Source organism: Rhamphochromis sp. 'chilingali' (assembly GCF_963969265.1).
Source record: "Rhamphochromis sp. 'chilingali' genome assembly, chromosome: 5".
Classification (NCBI taxonomy): domain Eukaryota; kingdom Metazoa; phylum Chordata; class Actinopteri; order Cichliformes; family Cichlidae; genus Rhamphochromis; species Rhamphochromis sp. 'chilingali'.
In genome coordinates this window covers 25,076,706-25,103,220 of record NC_137932.1, presented here as the reverse complement: position 1 = coordinate 25,103,220, position 26,515 = coordinate 25,076,706, and the positions used below count along the sequence as shown (strand labels likewise).

Here is a 26,515-nt window from a genome sequence, read left to right as displayed (position 1 = left end):
ATATGGACACGAACAGCAGGCCACCTTCATATTACACCTACAGGAGTTCCTTGGCCAAGGAAACCCATGAAATGAAGCTCCCGGCTGAGAGTTTTCCTGCTGATTTTAATGCCAGAGGAGGTTTGGAGCTCTGCGGATTTTTAAACACTTCGGGCCTCAGCACAGCCCCACTCTGTAACTTTATGTGGTCTGCCATTTTGGGACTGTTGCTGTGGTTCCTAAACGATACCACTGTGCAGTAATATCCCTTACAGCTGATCATGGACTATCTAAACAGGATGAAATTTCATGAACTGAATTGCTGCAATGGTAGCGACCTTTTGAAACACCATACTCATTTTTTGTCATGCTTAATAAGCAGTAATATGCTTTTATAATAATATTATTTTTTTAAAAATTGCAACTAAAAGTAAATGTTTAATTTTTATAGCGTACTAAAAGCCAAATCACTTTAAAAATAAAATAAATTAAAAAGGGGTTCCTAAAACTTCACATGCTTGCACTTTTTAGATAAACTGTAAAAAGCACAACAACAACCTGCTCTCCAACCACAGCTTCAGAGATCGAGGTCTTCCAAAAGCTTGAGAAAAAGGAATGTTTTCAGCTCAGATTTAAAGACACTCACAGCTGATGCTTGTCTGAGGTCTCTTGAGGGATCAATCCAGAATCTTGTTGAAACAACAGCAAAGAGGGAGTGTATGGATGCAGTATATCTGCCACATATGAAGGTGGGAGACCGTTTAAGGCTTTAAACAGAAAAAGTGGCATTTTATCCCAGATTCTGTAATGCACAGAGAGCCAATGCAGATTAATGGGGGCGATTGTGGCTCAAGAGTTGGGAGTTCACCTTGTAATCGGAAGGTTGCCGGTTCGAGCCCCGGCTTGGACAGTCTCGGTCGTTGTGTCCTTGGGCAAGACACTTCACCCGTTGCCTACTGGTGGTGGTCTGAGGGCCCGGTGGCGCCAGTGTCCGGCAGCCTCGCCTATGTCAGTTCGCCCCAGGGTGGCTGTGGCTACAATGTAGCTTGCCATCACCAGTGTGTGGATGACTGAATGTAGTGTAAAGCGCTTTGGGGTCCATAGGGACTAAGTAAAGCGCTATACAAATACAGGCCATTTACCATTAATGTAATCTCTGATTTTTGTCACAGTCTGTAATCTGGCTGCAGCATTTTGGACTGACTGTAACAAACAACAGATGACTGACTAACTCCAGCATGCAGTGCATTACAGTAGTCTGGCTTAGATGTAACAAATGCATGCATAACCTTTTCCAGATCTGATGGTGTAAAACAGATTTTAGTCTGGAGATTGTTAAACCACAGTGTTGATTTGTTTGTTGAGTTTCAGAATTGTTTTATAGATTATCCAAAGGCTTTAAAACCTCTGTTTCAATAAAAGGAGTTAAAGAGCCTAAGTTATCCTTCAGCCTCTCAGTGGACAGCCAAACAATATGACCTTCTTACAGTTAAAGGAGTGCAAAAAGGACTCCTTTAACTGTAATATTTTATTTGTTGGCACCTTTCTCAAGGTCAGCTTAGAACACAAATTCACAACCAGAACTGTATTTAAAGAGGTTTGAAATCTAGGAATAATATGATTGTAAAACCTATAAAACAAACAGAGTGTAGGGAAAGCTCACCCCTGGGGTGTAAGGATAGGTCTGAAAGATATGGGAGTGCCAAGTTACTGAAGCTGGATGAGAATGGGTATAACATGGTCAGCAGATCCAGGAGGGTTCTGTATCATTTGGCGTCATTTAAGGGGTTCTTTTGAGCCTGTTACAAGTTCAAACAGGAGGTGATGTGCTGTGATGCATAGGTGGAAGTTGGATGAATATGAAATATTTTTTATGTGGAAGATAAAAGAAAGAGCACTGACCAAGGTGACTTCCAAAACATCCGGTTTTCATATCCAAAATGTTGTTCCTTAAGCATGCTCATTGTGGAACAGTGATTTCCAATATTCAAAGGACCATACAGTTGTAAATCATCTGCATAGCAGCAAAAAGACGTGTTATATTGATGAATAATTTGACCCAAAAGGACCATGAAAAAGAAACAAAAAATAACAGGCCCCAAAATAGACCCCTGTGGAACTCCAGGTTTCATACCTGCATTAATGTGAGGCATTAGCAATCAGAGTTTGTACCACAGGGTTGTCTTTCCTTTCTGAGATATTTCCTTTCCACAGACTAACTTTGAGGTTTCCTTTTCCTTCAAGCAAACACTTTTCTTCTCATCTTCTGGAGCTCAGTACTCAGTTCAGTGCCATCAATAAAGTATCCATTATTATTATTATTATTTTCTGATTCTTCACACAGCTTTATGGCTGATGGCGTGACTTTAGCTGTCCAACATTTTTTGCAGTGTGTGTTGTGGTGGCCAGACTCGGAGCAGCTGGTCAGTTAGCAGGCCACATCAGCGTCAGGCCGCCTCACTGATAATGGGATTAGCTTAAGCCAGGCAGCAGGGAAAGCAGAGAAGGATGGAGGGGGGGGGGGCTCGGATGGAGGACAATCGACAATTTCAAATCGTCTGTTTGTGCTCTTTGAAATTCATTGTCACTTTTAAAAATGTATCTTTTTTCTTCGTTTCTTTTATATGGTCTTAGTTGCTAATCTCAAGCCTTATTGAATACATGATGTTTATTTTGTATATTATGGTCCCAATTAGTGTCATAATGCAGGATAAAGCAGGGTATGCATACAGTGTCTTTACCTTTCTAAGTTACTCCTGACTTGCTACATAAGGTTTCATAGCACTCGTCTTGAGGCTTTGAAACCACACTGTGATATCATGGTGTTACATTGAAGGTTTAGAACATAACCTTGTTCATCCTCTTTTTCAGTGTAAATGGGACGATCTTTTGCAAAATTAACATCCTGTTATATTAAATCACCCTGAAACCTTCAAACTGAGACCATTAACTCATCGTTGAGTGTGAATCAAGTAAAGAGAAGAGACTTTTCTCATTGACTTCTATCCAGTCTGACTTTTTTTTGCAACCATAGGAGTCATACCAGTCTTATTTTTTCCTGTTAAAACAAATTTCTTCAGTTAATCTGTCTTGAACAGGGAGTTAAAACAAACAAACAAACAAACTTGTAGCATCCAGCAGTTAATTTTTTTTAAAAGTCATAACCTTTCCATGTTCTCTATAATCGTTCTCTCTGCGCTTGGCTAATGAACATATACAATCTGGCAGAAACATGTTAAAAGCAACACTTTGTCTCTCAAGTCAAGCCAGTATGAGCTTCTGAGAGGGATATTTTTTGCAGTGCTTGCTCTCTGCCCTTCAGCTCACCTGCAGTGGAGGGCGGTTGAACCACACTGGGCTCTAATAGGCTCACAGCAGCTCCATTATCATAGTCAATCTTGTGCTGTGCTGGCCACAAGCTTTAATGGCTTGGGCCTTTGCCGAGGATAGCGTTAATAGTAGCATCAATACGAAGAGCAATTTTGGTGTGATAGAAAGCCCTGAAGTCGGTGTATTACTTCCTCCCGAACCACCACCGCTACTACCACCAGCAGCAAGAAGCACTACCACATAATTTCACCCTAAAAGCCCCCAGTGCTCCTGCTGAGGGCTGGAGAGGATTGTAGAGGGATTGATCTGTGAGAGTAGATGGATGTGTGAAAGCCTACAGAGGCGTCTATTGATTTCAGGAGGCGTGGAGGATGAATCCAATGATAACAAAAGGTCACCGCTCCTTAATCTCGGTCTTTAATCAGAACAGAGGTCCGTCCAGCAGCTACTGGTCCTCTTCAAAAGAATGTGGAACCTCCTGAAAAATGGGGGTTGGGAGGTTGGGGAATGATTTTTCAGAGGTGTGAGGCCAATAAATTCACAAGGATGGGGGAGAAAGCTGCACACTCGAAATGACAAAGACAGTGCAGATATCAAGTGGAAGAAAGGAAACTGCAGTTTCCATCCTTTTTAAGTAAACAAAAAAGTTATTGCATGGTCAAAAATGCTGTCATCATCAAAAGTAGGGTCTAAATCAATGTTTTACTAATGGTCCATCTTTTAAGAATTGTGTCCATGTGCTTTGGACTTCATATCTAAGGTTTGTTTTTCTTTTACTGTCTATAAATGTCATCAAACTCCAAAAGATTGCAGATAAAAATCAGCCTGTATGTGACATGATGGATACTTTGACATGGGTGACCAGAAGTTCCACAATAATGGTATCTCTGCCCCAGCCTCAAAGTGGTTTGATTGAAATCTGGTGCTTTTTATGTCACATTTTTGGAGCCCTTATAAAAGGGTGTTTTTTTGGGGTTTTGTTTTTTTAAAGGCCAGGCCTTAATATTAAAAAGTACAATTTCAACAGCACATCTCAGTTTTTCAACTTGATTAAGAAATTCTGTTGTAGTAAATGAAAGAAATCTGTCAGAATATCTTTGTTCTTCAATTGTACGAAATAAATGTGTAAAATCAGAAGGTGGTAAAAAAAAACAGGAACGTTTCTGTCATTTAATTGTTTCTTTTTTACTGAATTGCTTTGGTATAGCATAAAAGGCCATGGGAAAGGTCAGTGGGAAAAATGATAAAACTGATGAATAGACAGAGAAGTTAAATGTTCAAAAGTTCGGATCGGATCGACTCGACATGGTTATATATTTGCTTCGACGTCCACCTTTGTTGTAGCGTTCATGTCTCATACGCCGTGGGCAACCCGTTCTCACTCCCAAAGCGTAACATTTTACGCTAGGTGACAAATCGTCACCATATTACGTTTTCGGCTACCCACCACGTTCCTAAATGACGACCTCGGAAAAAGAGGAAATATGAGAACCGTCTGGACTGAACCTACACATGTTCGCTCTTATTCTTCAAATCGCTTAGAAACACGCTATTTAACATCATTAAAGTCCTGGTTAAGGTCAGGAATAAGGTTATGGTCAGGGCTAGGGATAAGGTTAGGTTTAGGGCTGGAATACAGGGCTGGAACGTCTACTCCCGCGGGAGCGTCATTGCACTGGATTCCAGCCATAACCCGCCGCGTACCATAAGAACGCCGAAGGTCTCCTTTCGCGTTCCTCAGGAACGCCGCGGGACGTGACAAAACGTCGACATGTTACGCCTCGGGAGTGAGAACGCTCTGCCATGGGACGCACAGACATATTGCTATGACGACAAGCACGCAAACAAAGTACTACTGAGTTGTTCAGTCAATCCTAGTCGTGTCAATCCGTGGCGAGTCGACCTGAGTAGGTACTATTGGAAAAGCAGCTAAAGATTATGCCTTCCTTCACATTTTTCCAGTGCCATCCAGTGGGCCAGATTGGAGCTTTGCCAGGCCTATTCTGGCCTCCAGGGCTTATGTTTGACACCCCATCCCTTATAACATCATAGACTTGAAAAACAAAGTTAAATTAGTGGGTTTTTTTTAATTCTGTGGGGCAAGATTTTCTTCTTCTATGACAAACTATGAGCACCATAAATCATACTTTGAACAGTAATACCAGTTTCATTATATATGATGCAGAGGAACAGAAACCAGCTTTGGTACCCTGGATGTTTCTTTCTATTTTCTAATATTTTACTAAAAAAAATTGAAATAGTGTTATTTTGGCAAACTTTCGTGGTTTATATCATCATATAGGGACTCCTCAAAACAAGTTAAATATAAAGGATCTCCTTTTATCTACATTTGTCTTCTAGCCACAATTCTGTATGTGTTACAGTCATTTTCTAACACGGAAATTTGGAGCCCTGGGTGATTGTCTGATAATATTTACTGTGAATTAAAAAGGGGGCATATTTACATTTAACTAACTCTACAGCTTCAGAGTCTGTAAGAAGGAACAAATAGTAGTATAAAGGCTTCTTGCATGGCTTCTTTATATGTGATATTGTAGCTGATTTAAGGCTGTTCGTGTGGGAACGTTTCTCAGCCTCGACTCATTTCATAAGGAATGATCCAGCAGCTCACATAAGACCATAAAAATGGTTAGTTTCAAATAATGCCAGGCAAAAATCGCATTCACATCAAATAAAATCAACCCTGCTAACAGTTCCTCATGTTTGAGACTGTCCACACTTAAAAATATTGAAGTTTTGAAAAAAACATCACTTTGTAAATGTTCTTACTTTACAGAGTCAAATTATCTCTGTGGTCTAATGTTTAAATTGATACTGGTTTAACTTTCTGAGTCTGTGTGCGTTTAGATGTTTTTGTCTGAGCTCCCATTCAGCAGCATGTTGGAATGACATGTACGAACATGTTTGAGCTGCAGGCAGCTGTGTGTGTCAGGTATCACTTGGGAAATGTGTGTATGTGTGAAGTAATTACAGCCACTGTGCAGCACAGTGTGCTACTGACTGTGTGTGTGTTAGCATGACTGAACAGCATCTGCAGACATATGTAAGTCCTTAGATATACGTGCATGTTTAAGTATGTGTGTCTCTTCTTGTATTTAAGTGTATGCACTGGGGTCTGTTTTTTATTCGTATAGCCTAATATTAAAAAACTTTAGCACAAAGAGCATTAACATCTGTTCAGACTATCAGTTCAGACAAAAAAAATAGACAGAAATGATCTTAAAAAAGGCTGAATACCAGCACAGACAGAAATATTCTCTACTAATGCTGAATTTAACATTTCCATCTGTCTGCGTTTAAGAGAAACATAAATATATCACTCTGTGTACTTACTAAGGCTACGTCCACACTAATCAGTTTTCGTTTGAAAGCGCATTGTTTTGGCCTCCCTTCCACACTGAGGCTACGTCCACAGGTACCCGGGTATTTTTGAAAACGCAGATTTTTCTATGCGTTTGCGCCTTTCGTCCACACGTAAACGGCGTTTTCGGTCACTGAAAACGGAGATTTTTAAAAACTCCTCCCAGGGTGGATATTTTTGAAAACTCAGTTTTTGCGTTTACGTGTGGACGAAAAAAATGGAGAAAACACAGCGTCAAAGGTGTGCGCCTTTTTTGACGTCACACTGTGCGCCAGGTTATTGTTTCGGTGAATGAATTTCTACAATGGCAGACTTACACAAAATACCATTACTGTTAATTTTACTCTCTGCAGTGTTTAAATGCTTACATATACACACAGTTACTGTCCCTCCACACATAGGACTCAGTTCTGCTTCTATGCGCCATCTTTGTTTACTCTTTCCCACCCAGGCTGACTTCTGATGGGCCAACATTTCTACACGGATAGGAATATCGTGCCACCTGCTGCTTTGGCATGTTCCTAGCAGCGTTTTCCTTCGTTTTTGGCTTTTACGTGTCGACTGGGTTTTTAAAAAAACGGAAAATCTCTGTTTTCAAAAATACCCGTGTACGTGTGGACGTAGCCAGAGATGGTGTTTTCCTCAAGGAAAAACGTGTTTTGAAAACGTGCTCGAAAACGCATACATTTCAAAACGAAGCCGCCCCGTCGCAGTGTCGACACTCGAAAACGTAGACTTTCTAAAACGACGACGCATTTTAGTCATGTGATGCAGTCATGTGACCAATTAAACAAAGATAGCGGTGTGCATTATACAGCAGTTGTTTTGATTGCTCTCAATTTTGACAGCCCTAAAAAAGATGAATATCAGTCTGTACATGCTCCAGATAGCTATTCTTTAAATTATTTAATTCTCACTCGCTTTTGCGTATGCGCAGGACTAGAACATAAGCGTTTTGGGCCGTTTCTATGTGGACGCACAACTCTGTGAAAACGACTGAAAACACTAGTGTGGACGCGGAGCATTTTCAGACAAAAACGCCATTTTCAAATCTATCCGGGCTAGTGTGGACGTAGCCTTAATGCCTCATTACTTTGCTTTTACACACACTGATGGTAAAATTCTGGTTCTTGTGAGTTGCCTTCAAGCTTAATTTTGCTTGAATATATATTCTGAAGGTTTAAGGTTGTTAAACTTGGCTTGTTGGCTAATTGCAAAGTTAAACACATCAATAAATGGTATTCATCTTTCCATATCCCAGTGCAGCCCTCAATGAATTTGACTGCTGATGTGCAGTAATATGAGTTACTTATTGTACATCTCACCTTCAGCACTGTTTTATGTAAGATGGCGACCTCTCTGACTCTGTGATAGGGTGACAGCAGAGCAGCGTTTGACCTTGAAATTATTGGACTGCTCCTTTTAATTAGAGAATTGGGATGCAATGTGACATCATGGTAAAAAGTTAACGACTGAGGACGAACTGTGCCAGTATGAGCTGAATTAACAAGAAGCAGCAGGGGGGACCAAGTGTGGCCAAAAGCTCTAATGAGCTCGTTGAATAAACTCCAACATCATTAAGGGCGTCTGCGTCTGTGTGTGTCTGTGTGTGTGTGTTTGGAGGGGAAATATGTTTCTCTGACCTTTGGAGCTTCACACATGTTCTGGCTTGGTATGATGGCAAAATGTGAAATAGTATAAGGAAGAAATGAACTTTATTTTTGTGTGATCATAGAAAGAAACTGTCCTGTTTTCTCATGACTGTCAGCGGCTTGTATGTTGTTGAGATTCTTCAAAGAGTTCTGAAAATGTGACAGCAGTTGAATTTTAACCTGATGGTCTTTACCATGATGTTGTGTTTCTGTTGATTTATTTTGTAATCTATGGTCTCTTTACACTGTGGTGACTTTTACTTCCTGTCTTGGTTCCTGTGCTGATCACATGCTTCATGCTGTGGTGTGTCACCACCAGCCAGAAGTGGGCTTCATGCTTTAACTCCATTAAATCGACACTGTTGATATGTCATAACTACAAACTCTTCTGAAACGCTACGGTGTTCTTGATTGATGACAGTGACGGGCCTGATTAGTTCCTTTGTCTGACACAGAATGCATCAAAATTAAGTTAGACATGTATAGACTGCGTTGCAGGCTCTGCATAAACCCAGAAGTCCAAATTAAACTTTTGATTGATCATAATTTTCAAATAAACATGATTTTTCCCCAATAAGACCTAACCTTAGCGACTGAACTCGTAAAATTGTCAGAAAAAGGTTGACTGAGGTCGTTATAGAGGGAAAATGTTTGCAGGCACAGTTATATCCCCCTGCTGGTCATTAGACAGAATGAAGCTTTAACCTCCTAAGACCCGAACTCTTCTACGGCATGCATTTTTAATTTCTCTTTGATATTTGGGCTGATTGGGTCCCAATGAATGTAAAAACAAAGAATTACCAGATTTTTTTTTTACCCTATTTTTGTTTTTATGAAAAACGAGAGCCACATATGAGGATATTCGTTTAAAATTTTGATAGAACAGTAGCAGTATAATGTCCTCGTAAGTGGATATCAGGCCCTTGTAGAGCAAAATTGAGTATTTTGGTCTAAATAACCCAAAATGTGATGTCCACATATGTGGACGCCAGGTCCTAGGCGGTTAAGGCACTTTTGCATTGGCTTCATTTTTCCTGATTCAGAATTATGTTCAACTTGTATACTTCCAATGGTGAAAGCAAATGACTGCGTATCCTTGAGCCTGGTTCTGTTGGAGACAACTTCCAGTTAAAAGGGAGTTTTTTATTCCCACTGTCTCCAAGTGATCCTCATAGGGGACCATCTCATTTTTGATGTTCTCTCTCTTATATATAATAATAGTGAGATAATAATAGAGAGTGTCTTGAGATGATGCTTTTTTTGAACGGTTGCTGAATATAAAATCATTTTATTGAACTGAATCAGGTTTACAGTCGATGGAATGACAGTATGATGGTATCTGGACTGAAGCACTGCACAGAACATGTTTATGATATTATGATGAACACAGAGTTGTACCTTCATTAGTAGGCTGAGCTGCAGCAGGGGCTGCTGGGAGTTTGACAGCTCTGTGGTGTGTGTGTGTTTGTGTGTGTGTGTGTGTGTGGTGGGCAAAGTGGTTAAGGCTGAGGCAGCAGGGGCTGCTGGGAGCTGCTGGTGCTGTGGAACGATGCCTGAGCCGTCAGTAGCGCACCTCCACTTCTTCTGCATCGGACACAAGCTGACCCCCACCCCCCAGCACACACCCTCGTTACACACACACACTCTCTACATACACACACAGGCCAGGCCAGCCGTGCCTTTGTCTGCCGTGTCCACATGCATCTGTCATGCATGGCAGCGTTGTCAGTGACAGTCTGCCATTGTTGCCCTAAACCTCCTCCATTCACCCCCTCCTTCAGCAGGAGACGCAGCCACAGTTTGGGGTAATTGCTGGTCCTAATTAGTTCACACACACGGACACACACAGACACACACATACACACTCCTGTAAACACACACATATTTGCCAAAAATACTGATTTAATGCCCAAATCCTATTAAAGGGAAGCTTCGGCAAAACAATGAAAAGGTGAGTTTTGTGAAGCTCCATTGTTGCTCTCTAAAGAGAAGGTTTATCTCTTAATTCTGTGTCTAAGAGTGCAGTTGTGAAAAGCACAAACAGCCACCGAACCGGCAGCTATTCAGACTTTTGCTCTAAAGAGGGCAGTGCATGATTCAAATAAACAAAGCAGCAGTTTGAAGGAATTTTTGCTGATCTTTTCTGAAGAAATACCAACACTGTTCTTTGTTTTAACGATAAAACCCAGTCTGTAGAGATGTTTGCAGTTTGGTTCACTAGTGCAGTTTAAAACTTTGTTATCAAAGCTGATAAAAAGGCCTGATGGGTTTAGCTACTCATACACTGCTGGGTAGCTTCAGCTATAATACCACAACATCCTGCATTTGTCAGTTTATATTATAAAATCTGCAAAATAGGAAGTACAGGTTTGATATCAGAATCAGAATACTTTATTGATCCCTGGGGGAAATTATTTTTTGTTACAGTGCTCCATTTTAAACCAACATTAAGACAAGACAGACAATACACTAACTAAGAATAGTACAATATATACATATATATACATACATACATACATAAGTCACTCATAGATAAATAGTTGGAAAAGAAACATGTGTAGTTGTAGCAGCAAACAATATAAGTGGTATCTATCTATCTATCTATCTATCTATCTATCTATCTATCTATCTATCTATCTATCTATCTATCTATTAGGGGTGCAACGATATTCGTATCGATATTGAACCGTTCGATACAGTGCTTTCGGTTCGGTACGCATATGTATGAACAATACAACATTTGTAATTTATTTTATCAACTTTCCTTCTGACGATGCTGTCTGTGTGGAGCGCTCAGTGAATCTGCGTTCGACTACTCCGCCTAGGCTGCACTGTCGAGCGCAGATCCACTGAGCGCTCAACACAGACAGCATAGTCAGGAGGAAGAGCGCAGGGCAAGCTAGCGAGACAGAAGTTAAGCTCTCCTTGCAAGATGGACCTCCCCCACCCTCATTCAGATCTGGCGTTTGGAATTATTTTGGTTTTCATGTGAGGTATGACCCTGAAGGTAAGCGAGTCATGGACTAAAGTAAAACAGTATGTTGGATGTGCCATGCAATGCTTAATTACATTGGTGTGAACTAGTGTGTTAGCGCAGTTAGCTCGTTAACGTGTTGGCCGTCTAGCCCCATGCACGGAGCGATCGGCGGTAGCTCGTTAACGGAGATTTGCCGTGTTGTGGCGTTAAGGTCATTTCAACGAGATTAACCTGAAAGCACTAGTGGGAACACAACGAATATGACTGCACATTTACGCCGACATCATCCTAGTGCAAAGACAAAAACAACAAGCATGCTACTAACTTTAGCCGAGTCATTTAGACAGCTGTTAGCACGTGATTCTCCTTATGCTGCTGAGAATATAGCCCAGAAGAAGCGGATAGTATAGCTTTTATTTTGGAAAGAGACATTTCTCTGTAATAAACTCTCTTTTCCAAAGATGAGTGATTCCTCAATCAGATACAGGGCTTGCAAAATCGCTAGCCCGACGTCCCGGAGCTAGCGATCTTTCCAGTCGGGCTACAAAAATCTCTCTGCCCTGCCCGTCGGGCCATTGTAGGAAAAATATATGTCAATGCTTTTGCATTCTTTCAGAAATGTAGCTGGGTAATTATGTCATTGGCATCGGTGAGCCACTGTCAATATGTGACATATTGAAGTCGCGTTTGAATTTGCGCTTGTTTTTTGCTTTCACTTTGCAATCGTGCGAACTGTGTATAGAGAGCGACAGCACTGATCTGTGAGTGATGATAATTTGTGCACCAATTCCTCTGACATCGTCTTATTAATCGTTAGCTTACTATGCAAACATGACAAGTGAAATCTCCCGCAGCAAGCTTAAACATGTGAGAGGTTGATCGCGCAGAGAATCGCTGAGCTTATGTGAGTGCGTGTGTAAAAGTAGCAGTATATATATTTTAGTTCTGCTGAGCCAAATAAGACAGGTCGGGGTGAAGAAGTGACAGCCAAAGAAAAGCTTACCACAAAACGGAGAAGTTATGACAAATGAGACTATAAGGCAAAAAGAAAGTGCAGCTTTATGGTTTCATGGACAAAAGAATTTCTGTGGCTGGATATGATGAGCTAAATAACCAGGGCTGCACATAAGTGGTCCGCAGGTGCGCTTTCGCTGTCAAAATAAAAAACGCGCACAAGGGTTAGGGTTAAATTTAAAAACTGTACTTTTGAGTTAAAATATATATTTATAATTTTAATAAATGACAAATTAAAAAGGCATGAACATTTTTTTGTATCGAAAAAATATCGAACCGTGACACCAAAGTATCGAACCGAACCGTGAATTTTGTGTATCGTTGCACCCCTACTATCTATCTATCTATCTATCTATCTATCTATCTATCTATAAAGCTACTTTTGACTGATTTTGCATCATATGCTGAACAAGTGAATAAAGTAAAGGGGAGAAATGACTCCACAGATTGTCCTGCTCTGACCTCATACTCATTATGTTGCTCTGTATGCTGCAGGTTGTTGCCATGGACGCTGTAACCTGATAGTAATCACGCCCTCGCAGGGGGAATTTACATGTGAGCACCTCTACTTGAAATAATCGCCCGAGCGTGGCCTCATTGGCTCCCAGGGGTCCCGACACAGCCCTGATTTAATCTGCTCATTATTACACGGAAAATTCAGACAAAATACATCCGTGGATTTATCCCTGTGATTTGCATTCTCCCCCCCTTTTTTGAAAAATACACAGTTCGTGTGTTTGTAATCTCGTAATCACTGTGTGCAGTTTGAGAGCTAGAAAATCATTGTGGAGGTATTTCAGTTGCTATAGTTTGATCAGCTCTGGTCATCCCTGCTCAAATATTAATAAAAGTGTTTTTCACTTGTCTTCTGTTGCTCTTTTGCTCCTTTTGTGGCTTTTTAATAAAGATCAACAGAATCTGAGCTTTCTTTCGCCCCAGATTGCTCTTTTTGACACATTTCCACTAAATCAGATCCATAACACATTCAGCTGAGTCTCAAAGATCTTTTTTCAGTTCCAGTTCATATCCTTTTTTGGGGTCACTCTTTGTTTGCCCCTCGTCTCTCGCACAATGTGCCTCGTTTTGTCTGGCTGTAATTTTTGAAAGGCAACACTTCAGCTCCTAAAGTCTGGCTTTTACTGACAGCCTGTGAATAAAGCAGATCCTGGTGTCATGGCCTCGGAGGTTTTCTGTGAACGTCTTTGTGTTTCTGTTTTCTTGTTACTTCCGCCACGAGGTTGTGTTTTTTGTAGTGCTGCTTGTGTGTTGCTCTGTCTGTAAACACGATAGAAGTGTTCTGAATAAATGGGGTGTAGAAAAGGGCCACAGTAACAGTCCATGAAAATTTGCCTTACATTCACCATCTTCAAGGTCAACTTTGACTTTGATTTATTGGTAGAAAACTAGCAAAAAGCTTTATAACTCAGAAAGTGTGCTGTGTGCTAAACAAAGTACATATGTACTATATCCACATGAATATAAATGTTGTTGTAGTGTGTAAAGTCATGAGTTCTATTTCTTGAGTATTTGATTCCTATTTTATTTTACTTTAAAGTCTATCCTAGTCACGGTGTTTTGGTTCCTGTTTAACTTTATTATTGTTCACATGATAATAAAGTTTTGTGTGTTTCCCTCGCGCACCGCTCCACACGCTGTTCTTCTGTGCTCCCCTGTGTCTTTGGTCGGTCATTTCCTCTTTTACTTAGGAAGTTTTCACTTATGTCTTAATTTGGGTTTTGCGTCCTCCGTCTCTGATTGTCTTCACTTGTGATGATTACGTGTATCCATCCGTGTCAGCGGTGTTAATTTGTGGGCTGTGTATAGTCTTGTCCTCCCTTTGTTAAGGAATACGTCCTCTAGTTGGCTTCCCGTACTTTTTGTATATACCCTTTCATACAAATTCTGGTAACCCTGAGTATAAGACACAACTTGCCTAGCACGACCAAATACAGGGACAGAATCAAAACTGTCATGAAGTTTGCACATTTTATCATTATGTGCTCCAGCAAACAGTCAGTCAGGACACACACGTTAAAATAAAATTGCATAGAGCCTAATAGGATCAGTGAGGATTAAACTCTGATCTCATTTTTCTTTAAAAAATCTGTCACCAGTTTAAATTGCCCAGCAGCATCCTTCATCCAGTCTGTTGTAGAAAGCTCAGCTAGCAGCTGCAGTTACACCTACACTGAGTATTGCCTTGAGCATCTCCACACATGCCGCTTTTATAAAGAAAAACAATATTTATGTGTGTCTTTTCAGTGCAAAGAGTTAAAGGTATTCAGATTATCCTGTGTCTGCAGCAATGTGGGAGTCTCTGTGGAGTCATTTCACAAACTCCAGCGCCATCTAGAGGTACAGACGAGAAAGTTCCACATATAAGATTTCTAAACAGAGAGAGTTCAGACATGCTCGGGTTTATGAGTGGAAAATAATAAAGTAAATAAAGGATTAAAAAAAACATACTCAAAGCAGATCATACAGCATGAAGTTAAATATATATATACTGACACATGACGTGTACAATATTTCTGTTTTATTTTTTAAATTTATTTTTTATTTTGGTCCACTCAAGATGTATAAATAGCCATGACTCTGATTCAGGTGTATTAATGTGGACAGGCTGATAACGAGACAGTGGAAAAATAAAAACAGAGTCAGAGTAATTACAGAAATATGAATATGTGGATTTTATTTTATTTTTAAAACCTGATGGGGTTTTTTTTAGTTACAATCACACACAGATGATGATGTTTTTCTGGTCTGCTTTTTAATTTTAAATTTAATAATAGTTTAATAATTAAGTTATTCTGCATATGCATGTTTATCAGGATGGCCAACGCTGGATTTTGTTTCTCCATCAAGAAAATGACACTATTAGTGCTGGGACTTTTTAATTCAGTGCAAAACACATTTATTAGACCACCTGTCATTAAAAGACAGCTTTACAAATATTTTACAGATCTGTCAAAAGCATTTTTAAAACAAGCACTCCCCCAAAACAAACCATGTGTCATTTATTAGGTAAATGAAAAATTGAAATCGTGTTTTTATACCCATATTTGAGCCACAGTCTCAGAAACCTAACATCCAACCACTAAAACTGGTTTTCTCATTAGGAATTCAAGTAATTAAATGTAATCTGGTATCTTAATGAAATAAATAATAATGTGTTTTATTTTTTCTGCCTTTTTGTTAAACAGTAAATTTGAAAATCCATAGATAACAAAGATAATTATATTTGAGCATTAAAAATGCAATTTCGATTGCAGAGCTTTTGCGTACTGGTGAATTAACCATTAGAGAAATATAAAATCTTTTTTGGTACTTACCAATACTTTTTACAATTTAAATACAACTTAGGAAAGTTTTGGCATAGACCTCGTAATAAATTCGTTAAGCATTGCATAGCTTATATCTTATATTTTGAGTTCAGAATTGGGGTTTCTCTTTTATTGTGTGCATTTATTTATCTGTTTATTTTTGTTCTTTTAGCTTCTCTCATTTCATTTGCATCACCGTCATTATTTTCACCATGCAGAGCTTCATATTCTCCAGCAGGTGGCGGTCAAAGACAAGAAAAATAAAACCCTAACTCCACACTCAGCAGGAAGTGAGACGTTTGGAAGGTTTCTCTGGCTGCTGAGCATGCTCAGTTCAGTCCACAGCGTAATGGCCCTGCGTGTGTGTGGCTTTAAGTGTTTACCTGAACTTTAGTCCCTCAGGATCCTCAGCGCAGTGCAGAATGGTAAGTTTCTTCTACTTCATCACCTTTGGTTCCTTTTAAAACTGCAGATACATGTGAATTTCTTTAAATGTCCCCGACAGGTTTGTTTCTGTCTTCCTCCAAAAATATAAAGTTAAAAACAAAATTACACCAGCTCCTTATTTTGTAAAAGAAAAGATACTTGTCTACGTTATTTTGTGGCTCACACAGCAGCTGCAGACATTCAGCTCAGCCTAAAAACTTCTCATGACCCTCTGATAAGCTCTGCCAGCCACAGTCATAGTCCTAAGGTATAAAAACCAGACCCTGTTGGTCTTTTTTTGTTTGTGAACAACCAAGTGAAACGTTATCAGAACATACTCTGCCTCACTATTATCAAGGTATTTGATGATATTTATAACCTGGCTTTATGACTGCTGGCTCTCCTGGCTGTTTGGTACTCCTAGAAAAGATATGAGTTCAGTCAAGACCACTGTAGTCAAAAAATTTTTCTGTCTACCTGCACGAATGGAGATGCTGGGATGGCGGTGTGTTGCAAAGCGGCTTGCAAAATTGCAGCAAATGTGAGTGCGTCGCTCAACATTGTCACCATTTCAAACAAATGTAAAATTAATGTATATAAAGGATCATACTCACTATAAATCGCCTTGAGGCAATTATTCTTTTGATTTGGTGCTATATAAATACAATTTAAGTAAGTAGTAGGACATTACTATAATAGTCATTTCATTTGTTTTTATTGTGTTTTTATTTTAAGAATTTTATAACATTTATTTAAAAAATTGTTTTAAATTGTTCTAAAAGAGGCAGCTGTTCAGCTCTAAATCTGACTACGGGTAGAATTAGCTTTTTGCTTTTGTTTCTGTGAATGGAAGAAGTTTCCTCGTTTCTGTGAGGCTTTCCTCTCCTGTGCCAGAATCAGTTTATCAGCACGCTGCTGAGGCCAGTTCTGCTTTGTAGCCTTCTGAGAACTAAAGTTTTAAAACCAAATGTTACCCAGAAGTTAGAGTAATGTGTGTGAGAGGAAAATCACAACCTGTGAATCACTGGTATGTTTCTTACCCCTGTCATAGATGTCACACCGCTGACATTAGTGATTCCAAATTTAGGACCGGCAACTTGAAACCATAAAATATTAAGTCTGCGTACAGGGTCTGTTTTTTTTGTTTTGTTTTTTAACTGCTTACCACATGTAAAGATCCTGTCATTGATCTCTGCTGCAAAACCACATATAAAGTGATGCCAAAGTTTTACCGACTTTACATCAAAATGGAAGAAGCCACCGTGACGTCAGTCACCCACAGTCGTTTGTGAGCCAGAGGTGACTGAAGTAATGTGAGATGGTTGAGTGTTAAATTATCAGCTACACCCTAGCTAATTTACCATTTGGTAAGTTATCAGCTGTGTTTGTGCAGCACACATGTTCATAGGTTCTAAGTAATAAAAACTCCAATTTCAGACAGTTTCATTAAATTTGTTTTAAAAAGGCACAAAAACCACAAACATGGTGGAAAAGTCCAGTTCAGTGATACGATTAGTGAGACAGGTGAACTTTAAGCCTTGCCATTATTCGAATAAAAATAAATAAATAAACTTCCAGTAAAAAGTGTGTGAAGGAGACTTTTCATAGAGGCCAAAGTAGAATTTATATCAGGCTGTAAACATGTTTATTGCTACTGTAATGTTGGACATTTGAACATGGGAGGCTGGGATTGGCTCAGTTTTGGAGCGTCACGTAAAAATTAGATTTTTCAGTAAAAAAAAAAAAACTAAAACATTTTGTTAAAATTCAAAACAGAGGAAAAAAACAAGAGTGAAAGGTTATTCAGATAAATACACATAACAGTCTGAAAGCAGTTTATTAGAGTGTTTTTAATCTGCAGATTTGTGTTCAGGGACAGGACACATGGGCAAGCCAAGACCATAGTTTGAACGCCACATTGTAATTAATTTTTACATTTACAGTCAGAGCATGATTTCTACTCTTCTTTCAGGGTGGATTTATCTTAGTTTTTACTTATTTTTGTATTCTGAAACAACTGGGGTTAAATCTCGTGTGTGTGTGTGTGTGTGTGTGTGTGTGTGTGTGTGTGTGTGTGTGTGTGTGTGTGTGTGTGTGTGTGTGTGTGTGTGTGTGTGTGTGTGTGTGTGTGGAGATACTGGACACGAGTTATCTGAATATTTAGTGTTTTCTTTCTGGGGTAAACGGATCAGTGCATCAACATTATATTTAGCAACATATCACATCTTTGTTTTGTTCAAAATGTATTTATGCCCACGAAACTCAAGTTTATTTATAAAGCACAAATAACCAGATAAAGTGCTGCACAAATATGTGGAAAAATGTTATTACTAATAAGTCAGCCATTGTTTACTTAAGATAAAATATGTAATTAATAAGTTTCAGCACACGCTTGATTAAAAGTCAACAGATATGTAATAGTCTATCTGTAAACTGCGATACAGCAACTCCCTGCTGGACTTTAACCTTTTATCAACCACCAGGTTACCATTGAACTGGTAGGGTTTTTGTAAGGTTCAAATCTAACCCATTCTAGCCATGCCCTTAACTTCCAAAATCCTTAAGCAGTATTCTGATTGATGAGTTATTAAAAAAGAAAACCTCCCATAAAAATTTTGTGAAGGAGGAAACCATCCACAGAGGCCAAAGTAGAATTTTATAGCGTGCTGTAAACGTGTTTATTGCTACTGTAAAGTTGGACATTTTAACATGGGAGTTTGTGGGGCTTGACTCAGCTTTAGAGCATCAAGTGGACGATGATGCTCCAAAACTTAATGAAAAAAGTTTAACTAAAATTGAAAAGGCAGAAAATAAGTGGAAAAGTGATTCACGTGTATACATTTAACAATCTAATGACAGTTGATAAGAACGTTTTCCTTCCCCTGAAAGAGACGCCACAGAGACACTGAGACAACAAAGGTTAGCTTTAGGAAAATGTGCATTTAAAAAAAACCAAACATGCATATACCTGACATTTTACTCATGATTTGTTTTGTCTTTTTAATCGCATATTTGTTTCTAAGTGATGTTGTTCTGTTTTCATGAATGTACATGTGCAACATTTATAAAGAAACAGAACTGGTGGATGGATTGAGGCCTCTCCACATACGAGAGGTGCAGATGACAATATACATCGATTCATATGAATTCTGAAATATCTGTTTGAGAAGTATGAAGAAAACCATTTGAGAGCAGTGCCAGTGATGCAGACCCAGTTTTGTAGTCTGCTAATAAGAGTAGCATGATAAATGTTGAAAAGGCTAAAATAAATACTATAAAATGTAAAGCTGCTGTCACTCCACACATAAATACTGACATTTCAGTTGACTGAGTGGCTTCAACATTTTACAGCAGCTTGTCCTCAAACTGGAGTTTCTCCTGCTCTTAAAACAAAATCAAATCCGACCTTCCGTTAAAGCTCGAGACGGCTGCTTGTTCGCTGTCTGGCTCGTCAACATGTCGGGTAAATAAACGTAAAGTAATGTGATGTGTGCTCCACCTCCTCTGCCTGTTTTCTTAAAAAAGGCTCTTTGTAAAGCTGCTCCATTAATGTTGGCTGCACGTGACGCCCTCTTTCACCCCCGCAGAGGTCAGAGGTCAGCCTGGTGTTTGGATAAGCACACTGATCCTGTTAAAGATCTGAATGGACCCCACACACACACACACACACACACACACACACACACACACACACACACAGACCAACAAAAGAGATATTTTTGTCCACTCTGGAATAACGCACAATTCTGTTGTTGTTGTTGTTTTTTAATCAATTTTTTATTCATTTATTTGAAGTCTGAGTTTGAGTTGTAGAACATAAATAAAACAGGACATGAGAAAAGACCTAATAAATTAATTCCCCTTTTTTTTAAATGAAGGAAGATGAAAACCACAGAAATAATTCTGTCTTTATCTCCCAGAGTTCAGCAGGAGCAGGATCGGCCCTCCAGGTCCATGCGATCAGGGTCCGCCCGGGTCAGGAGCTGCTGGGAACTCTGCAGGCTTTCGTGGAGGAGAAGCGTCTCCGAGCGCCGTTCATAGTCACGTGTGTTGGCAGCCTCACCAAGGCGACGCTGCGGCTGGCGAATGCCACGGCAACAAAAACAAACGAGGTAGTCGAGGCAGCGTGTTGGGTTGTATTTATAGAGCTCTGAGACACGTGGGCTCGTCATGATGTCAGCTTTTAAACTTTTCCTTCAGGTGGTGCACCTCAGTGGGCCCTTTGAGATCGTCTCCCTGGTGGGCACTCTTAACCCAGACGCCCACATTCACATCAGCCTCTCAGACTTCGAGGGCAAGACAGTGGGAGGTCATGTGCTGGGAGATCTGGAGGTGTTCACCACAGCTGAGGTGGTCATTGGTGAAGCGGTAGACCTGGAGTTCACCAGAGAGATGGATGAGCAAACGGGTTTCCCCGAGCTCGTGGTTCAACCACGACCACAGACCAACCAGTCAGCCTGAATGAAAATTACAGGAATCGTTCATCTTTACATTTAATATCTAGTCTGTGAAGCTGAGAGATTAATTAAAAACTTATCAGCAATATTTGAGCCGCAGCATTTACACCTGCAGGGCAGCTAACAGAACATCGATCAGCTCCACACAACAATCGTCCCTCAAGAATCTGTCTGTACCCAACACATGACACATCGGACTTACATCATGTGCTTTTATGTAAATCCCAAAAGTTGATTCTATTCATCCGGATGTCCAGATAATTTACTTACCTGGATGATTGAGCATACATCAAGACAGGTCTTACGTAGGCTTTTCATTGTCCACAAAGCAAAACTGTGGGACTGGTGAAGCTTCATCATGAGCTATCCTTGAAGCTAACTCTGAGATTAACACTGTGCTGAGAAACTCAGTCAAAGCTTCATGTTGAACTAGAAGAATGTGACATTAACTAAACTTTCTTCCAAATCTAGCAGAAATAGTCTCAATAAATACTGACTGTTAAATTACTGCAAAGATGCAATGAGATGACTTTGTTGAAAGAGCACCATTAAAGGCTTAAATCCTGAACAATGCTTGAAAGGAATTTTTGCATTGTATATATCATTTAAGGTATTTTTGCAGGTTTTCATCTCAGTTTACTGGAGTTGATGGTGCACATATAAACAAGGTTAAAAGTTGATGTAAGTTAAACGAGTTTAAAGTTGTTGTTCTGCACAGAGATGGCTGAAGGGATCATTTGTAAAATACTCAGCAGGCATTTCAAAATTGTTTGTTTTGTGCTCAAATAATTTAAAAAAATGCAAACCCTAGCAGTTTGGTTAGCGTCGGGACAGAGGAGCGATCATTTCTCCTGCACGCTTGTGCTCTGCAGTCTTTACAGTAGCTGCTCCGCTTCCAGGAGAAAGAGGCGGGGCACATTAAAGTCGAGCTACAAAGGGTCCCCGCTGCAGCTTTGTGCTTTTGTTTGTCCGCGTCAGCGCAGCATGGTGGCCAAAAAAGCGTTGGTGGTCTGCCCCTGTGCCCCCGCCCCCAAGGGGGGCAGGGGGCCGTTTAACACATCCAACTAAAGCAGCTTTGTTTTCCTTCCTGACAAATGAGAAGGCGATGCAGGCGTGCAAAGCAGATGTTCTGGATTTAAAATATCACTTTTTGATCTCCATCCGTTCTTTCGTTGCTTGAAATCACATCTTAATGTGGCAGAGGTGATTAAACATCACCAGCGTTGTTTTATTCGCTCTCACGTACCCTCGCTGTGCGTCCACACAGAGATATGTTGCTGTTCTTCTTTAAAATGTCGCCGACTAACAAGTTTAGAAGTAAGAGTTGTTGTTTATTAATGTTTGTGTCTGGCATCCTGCTGTGAGGCACCAATTACTTTCTACTGTGAGTCTCTTGCTTGACTGAGAGATGGCTTTAATCTGTGCGCAGCTTCAGAGTTCAGGTTGCTGTGTTTGTGCCCACACTGCGGCTCGATGTGTCCCCATGCTGACCTTTTAAAAACACACAAACACGAGCATTTCAACACTGTTATTTTATGAATTCATAGTATTGAATGGGTTGCACCTGTAGAGCTTGAGTGAAGTCAATGTAAAAGATAAAGGTGCAACAATCCCTATACATATATAACTATTCATTAGGAGGGGGTGTTGAAGATGCATGGAACAGCCAGCAGGATAGGCTACTCTGTTTGAACTGTGGTTGGTTCCTTATCTGAGCTCCAGCTGTGGAGAAGACAGAAGTTTGATTATTGGAAGAAGTTCATCAACTGAAGGGAAGTCAAGTGTTAAACACAGTCCAAACTGTCCACTGTGGCCTCTGTCTGTGCTTCCTGAACTCTGTGGTAAACTGTTGCTTCACTGTCAGCATGCAGTTTGTTTCTATAGTGTCTGCATTGGCAGAATTCCCACACAAATCTCTCTTTTTGATACAGAAATTGACATCAGCATGGGAATATAAATCCCACTTCAGGCTTCAAGGTTCTTTATTTGTCACATGCATAGTTATACAAGTATAACACACAGTGAAATGTAGCCTGACACGCTCCTCGACATGTGCAAAAAAATTGGGGAGGGGGGGTGTAGAGGAAGAACATCATATATATATATATATATATATATATATATATATATATACACACACACACACATTCATTGGGTGAATGTGAAGTAGTAGCAGCAAGCAGGTGAATTCTGTACATTAATATGAATAGACATCTGACTATTTTACAGGATAGACAATATAAACATATTTAAAATTAAAGGAATTGAAATGTACATTGTGCCTTGGTTTAGTGTCTGGAAGAGTCCTGTCTCAGTCAATTATAGATGATGTAAGAGGGCGGGTGTGTGTGTTTAGGGCACGGATGGCTTGGGGATAGAAGCTCCTCTTGAGTCTCTCTGTCCTTGCCCGGAAGATGCGGAACCTTCTACCAGATTGCAGAAGTTGGAACAGTTTGTTGCCAGGATGGGACGGGTCCTTCAGTATCTGCGCTGCTCTAGTCCGGCATCTCCTGGTGTAGGTGTCCTGAAGCGGGGGGAGAGCAATCCTGCAGCAGCGTTCTGCTGTACGGATCACTCTCTGGAGAGCTTTTTGGTCCTTCCTTTCAGGGAATTTGGGGAATGCTGCCAGATTTTAATCTACTGATTTGTTTTTTGATGGCTTTTGTCTTTAGACCTTGTGTCTGGGCAGTATTCTCCTAAAGTTTACAGAATGTGTTCAGATGATTGCTGTTTAGAATTTCAGTTTTAAAGACCGCCTGGCTTAACATGATTCACAATCCTTTTGTAAAAGCAAACATGTTTGGTAGCTGGTGGAAAGAATAGACTGATAGTAAAACTACCTCAGGTAACTAGTCACACACACACACACCCCGCTCTACTCAGGTGAATCTCCTTGTACAGATGAAAAGCAATGCAGATGATAGTAGCTGCTCTCTTTTTCTCATTAGAGGATTCTCCTCCCTGTTGCCTTTTGTCCCTCTACTTGTGTTATCCATCAGTAATGAGCCCAATAAAAACAGGGGACTCTGGTGTTGTTAAGCCGCCCCCTCTTCGCCTCACTTCTAACGAGACCAACCCTGGTCATTTGTAAGTCGGCTGCAAAACAGACTCCTGTTTGAGGAAACAAGAGAAGCCGTGGTGGCGGTCGCAGGCCTATGGCACAAGCAGACATCCCCCTCCCCGGGAAGCTGGTGCTGATCAGCCGGCTTTCGGCTTCTATGTGGCAGTCAAAGATCTTCCAGGCTAATGACACGCAGCTCTGTTTGAATGTCACAGCATGAGGCGGAGGGCTGGACAAATCCCACACACAGATCAAAACATCCGAGCTGCTGCTGTCACCGCTAAGGGAAGCTGACACAAGTTGCTAGTGTGTTTCCAATGTACAAATGTTTTGCTGTTTTTCATATTTTTGTGGCTCAGAAAGTCAAAAACAGTGTATCCAAATGAGAAAGGTTTTCTGAAGAGGTAAAAGAAGAGCACAAAACTAAAAGTGTCAAGAAAACAGTGCAAGGAAAACTCAATTACAGTCCTGCACGTAACAATACAATTAGTACTGAAGTGTTCTCGAGATGGAGAGATGCAGTTCAGACCTTTTGCTGGATGAAGTCTGATAAAAGCAAAACAGAAATAAAAATGGAAAGAGGAAAAAAGCAAGGATGGAGGACTAGTTCAGACTGATACATTTTTTAGAAAATATTAAAAGAATTTGGATCTAATATCTGAGTGTTTAGCTCTTCCGATGCTAAAGTACAGACATAGCTGTTGTTTTCAACCTGGACGCTGTTCAGCCTTATCAAAGCTCACAGGATGACTTTGGATGGATGTACTTGGACATTATTAAACATGCAACAAACTCTCTGAATCATTTGTGTTTTCATTTCAGTTGAGTTTTTCCTGTTTTAAAATGTTCAATTTTACTTAAGTTTTCTTTAGTTTCAGTGTAAGTTTCTTTTGTTCAATTCCCCATCCTGACACTAAAACTGTTCACACAGCAAAATAAGCCCATGTGAGTGAGTGGTAGGCTCTGAGGACTCTTTGATGATGATAACTGCAGTTCATGCCCTTTTCTCTCTGCGGTCTTTAAACTTGATCAGACAGGCTTCAGTCACATCCAGGCAGCTTATTAATGAAAAACCAAATCAATAACGCCAAATCCTCCTCAGGATTTGAACCTGAGAGCTCTTAGGCCTTAGAGTTTTGGGGCATAAAACGGTGCTGTTGCAGACTTTCACCACCAGGAGGCAGCACGAGTCAAGATGAGACGCAGGTTGCAGTAGGTGCGCTCTTCAAGAGAATCTTCAGTCAGAACCATTTACAGCATGAACCAAGTAAGACCTACTGTCAGACGCCTCACTCTGGGAAGTGGCTTCAGTTTTCCAGCTTCACTGTTATAAAGTCTGCTTTTCAACAAAACACTGAGAAGTCCACAAAGCTGAGCAGACGCAGTTATGGAGCCAGAGTCCGCAAGGCTTTGACTCTTGAGAGTGATCATCTCAAGTCAGGGGCGTATATTTTATCACATTCTTTCAGTTTGAGTGTTTTTTACCTGCTCTTGGGTTAAATTGAAGCATAGCATGTACGTAATTCATGGATGGCATGTATGTAACAGGACCCACTTTCTATGGCTTAGCCACTCTTAGCTGGTGAAGAAACAAGCTCATCACTGACATATATGTTCATTTAATATTTGTGACCCAAACTTATGTCATAAAGTTATTTTTTTCTGTACTGATAATGTAGTGCACGAAACATTGTGGACAACCCAGTGAAACTGTTCTTGTGTTTTTGTTTGTTTGGTGGCACTCCTGTGGAAAACCAGACAGTTGAAAAAAACTATATAAAAAATGCCTGTGATGTCACCCACTGATATTGTTGGTGTCATTGCTAGCATTTTGGTCCCAGCTTTTTTTAATTGTTGTTGTTTGTTCTTTTAATGACCTGCAAAAGAAGCCATATTATTTGTCAGAACGCTCCTTTAAAATACTCCGAAAGGCTCCAACAGCACAAACACAACTGAAAAGTCCAGTTCGGTGATATTTAAACACATTTAATGTTTCCATTAGAGGAACTGCAGTCTAGCCTGCTCTCCAGATATACGGCTTTAGGGCTAAATCCTACCAACCTATTTGGTACAAAACAAATGAAATGACACAAATCGGCTGCTTAAAGGTTAGAAGACATGACAAGACATTTGTTAGGGCAGAACATAAAGCTCAGATCCTTCAGTGTGTGGAGATCTTCTATTTGTGCCATTTGCTTTCCTGTTGTCCACTGGGTGGTGGGCAGCATCAGTGACAGAGAGGCCAACAGGCTCAACAAACTGATCCACAATGCAGGAAAAGTAGAATAGAATAGAATAATCCTTTAATTGTCCAACTGGGAAATGTAGTTGTAACAGCAGCAAAAAAATACAAATACAAACAGAACAGAACACAGGACAAAGAACAGAAACACACAAACTTTTTACATACTTACATCATGGACAAGTTACCAAAACAGTACTGTACAGTTATTATAACTGAAGTACAGATAAGTGGCAAACCCAGGTCATAGTGTGCAAACAGAGCAGGATACTGAAACATGTTTTAATAGTTAAGAATATTTAGAATAACTAGAAAAGTAAGTTAGGTAAATGACATTTTGGCCTAAGTGTCCTTTACCGTTTTTGTGATACTTTACTCAGTGTTGCGTTAAATGCTGTTTTTGTAGGAGTAACAAACTGTCTCTGGCTTTGTTACTATCACCTACTATCTATCTGTGAGCATGTATGAAGGTTTTTCCACAGCTGACCAGGCAAACAAAAGAACCAGAGCCTTTACAACGTACTACTGGTAATTTTTTCTTCACAAAAAAAAAGAAAGAAAATCATTCGTTTATTACAAATCAAACTAAAAATAAAGGTTGGTTCTTTGTCCTTTTCAGGAAACATGGGCTCTTCCACAGCTTTAATAAGATAAACGGGCACAATCAGCGTG

The 26,515-nt window shown here is 40.0% G+C and overlaps 1 protein-coding gene across 2 annotated transcripts; it reads left to right on the top strand.

Annotated features, from left to right (window-relative positions):
- Window positions 1–6,312: 6,312 nt before the first annotated feature.
- On the top strand, window positions 6,313–21,907 carry LOC308397572 (bifunctional protein GlmU-like). 2 transcript variants are annotated; one of them, XM_080883547.1, is made up of 3 exons: window positions 6,313–6,373; window positions 20,004–20,195; window positions 20,284–21,907. In XM_080883547.1, exons 1-3 carry the CDS (start codon window positions 6,347–6,349, stop codon window positions 20,542–20,544), a joined length of 480 nt encoding a protein of 159 aa, XP_080739673.1. In that variant the 5' UTR covers window positions 6,313–6,346; the 3' UTR covers window positions 20,545–21,907. The 2 variants fall into 2 exon arrangements, with proteins under 2 accessions (XP_080739673.1, XP_080739674.1); XM_080883548.1 differs by lacking the exon at window positions 6,313–6,373 and adding an exon at window positions 15,906–16,082 and having other exon boundaries at window positions 20,284–21,903.
- The last annotated feature ends 4,608 nt before the right edge of the window (window positions 21,908–26,515 follow it).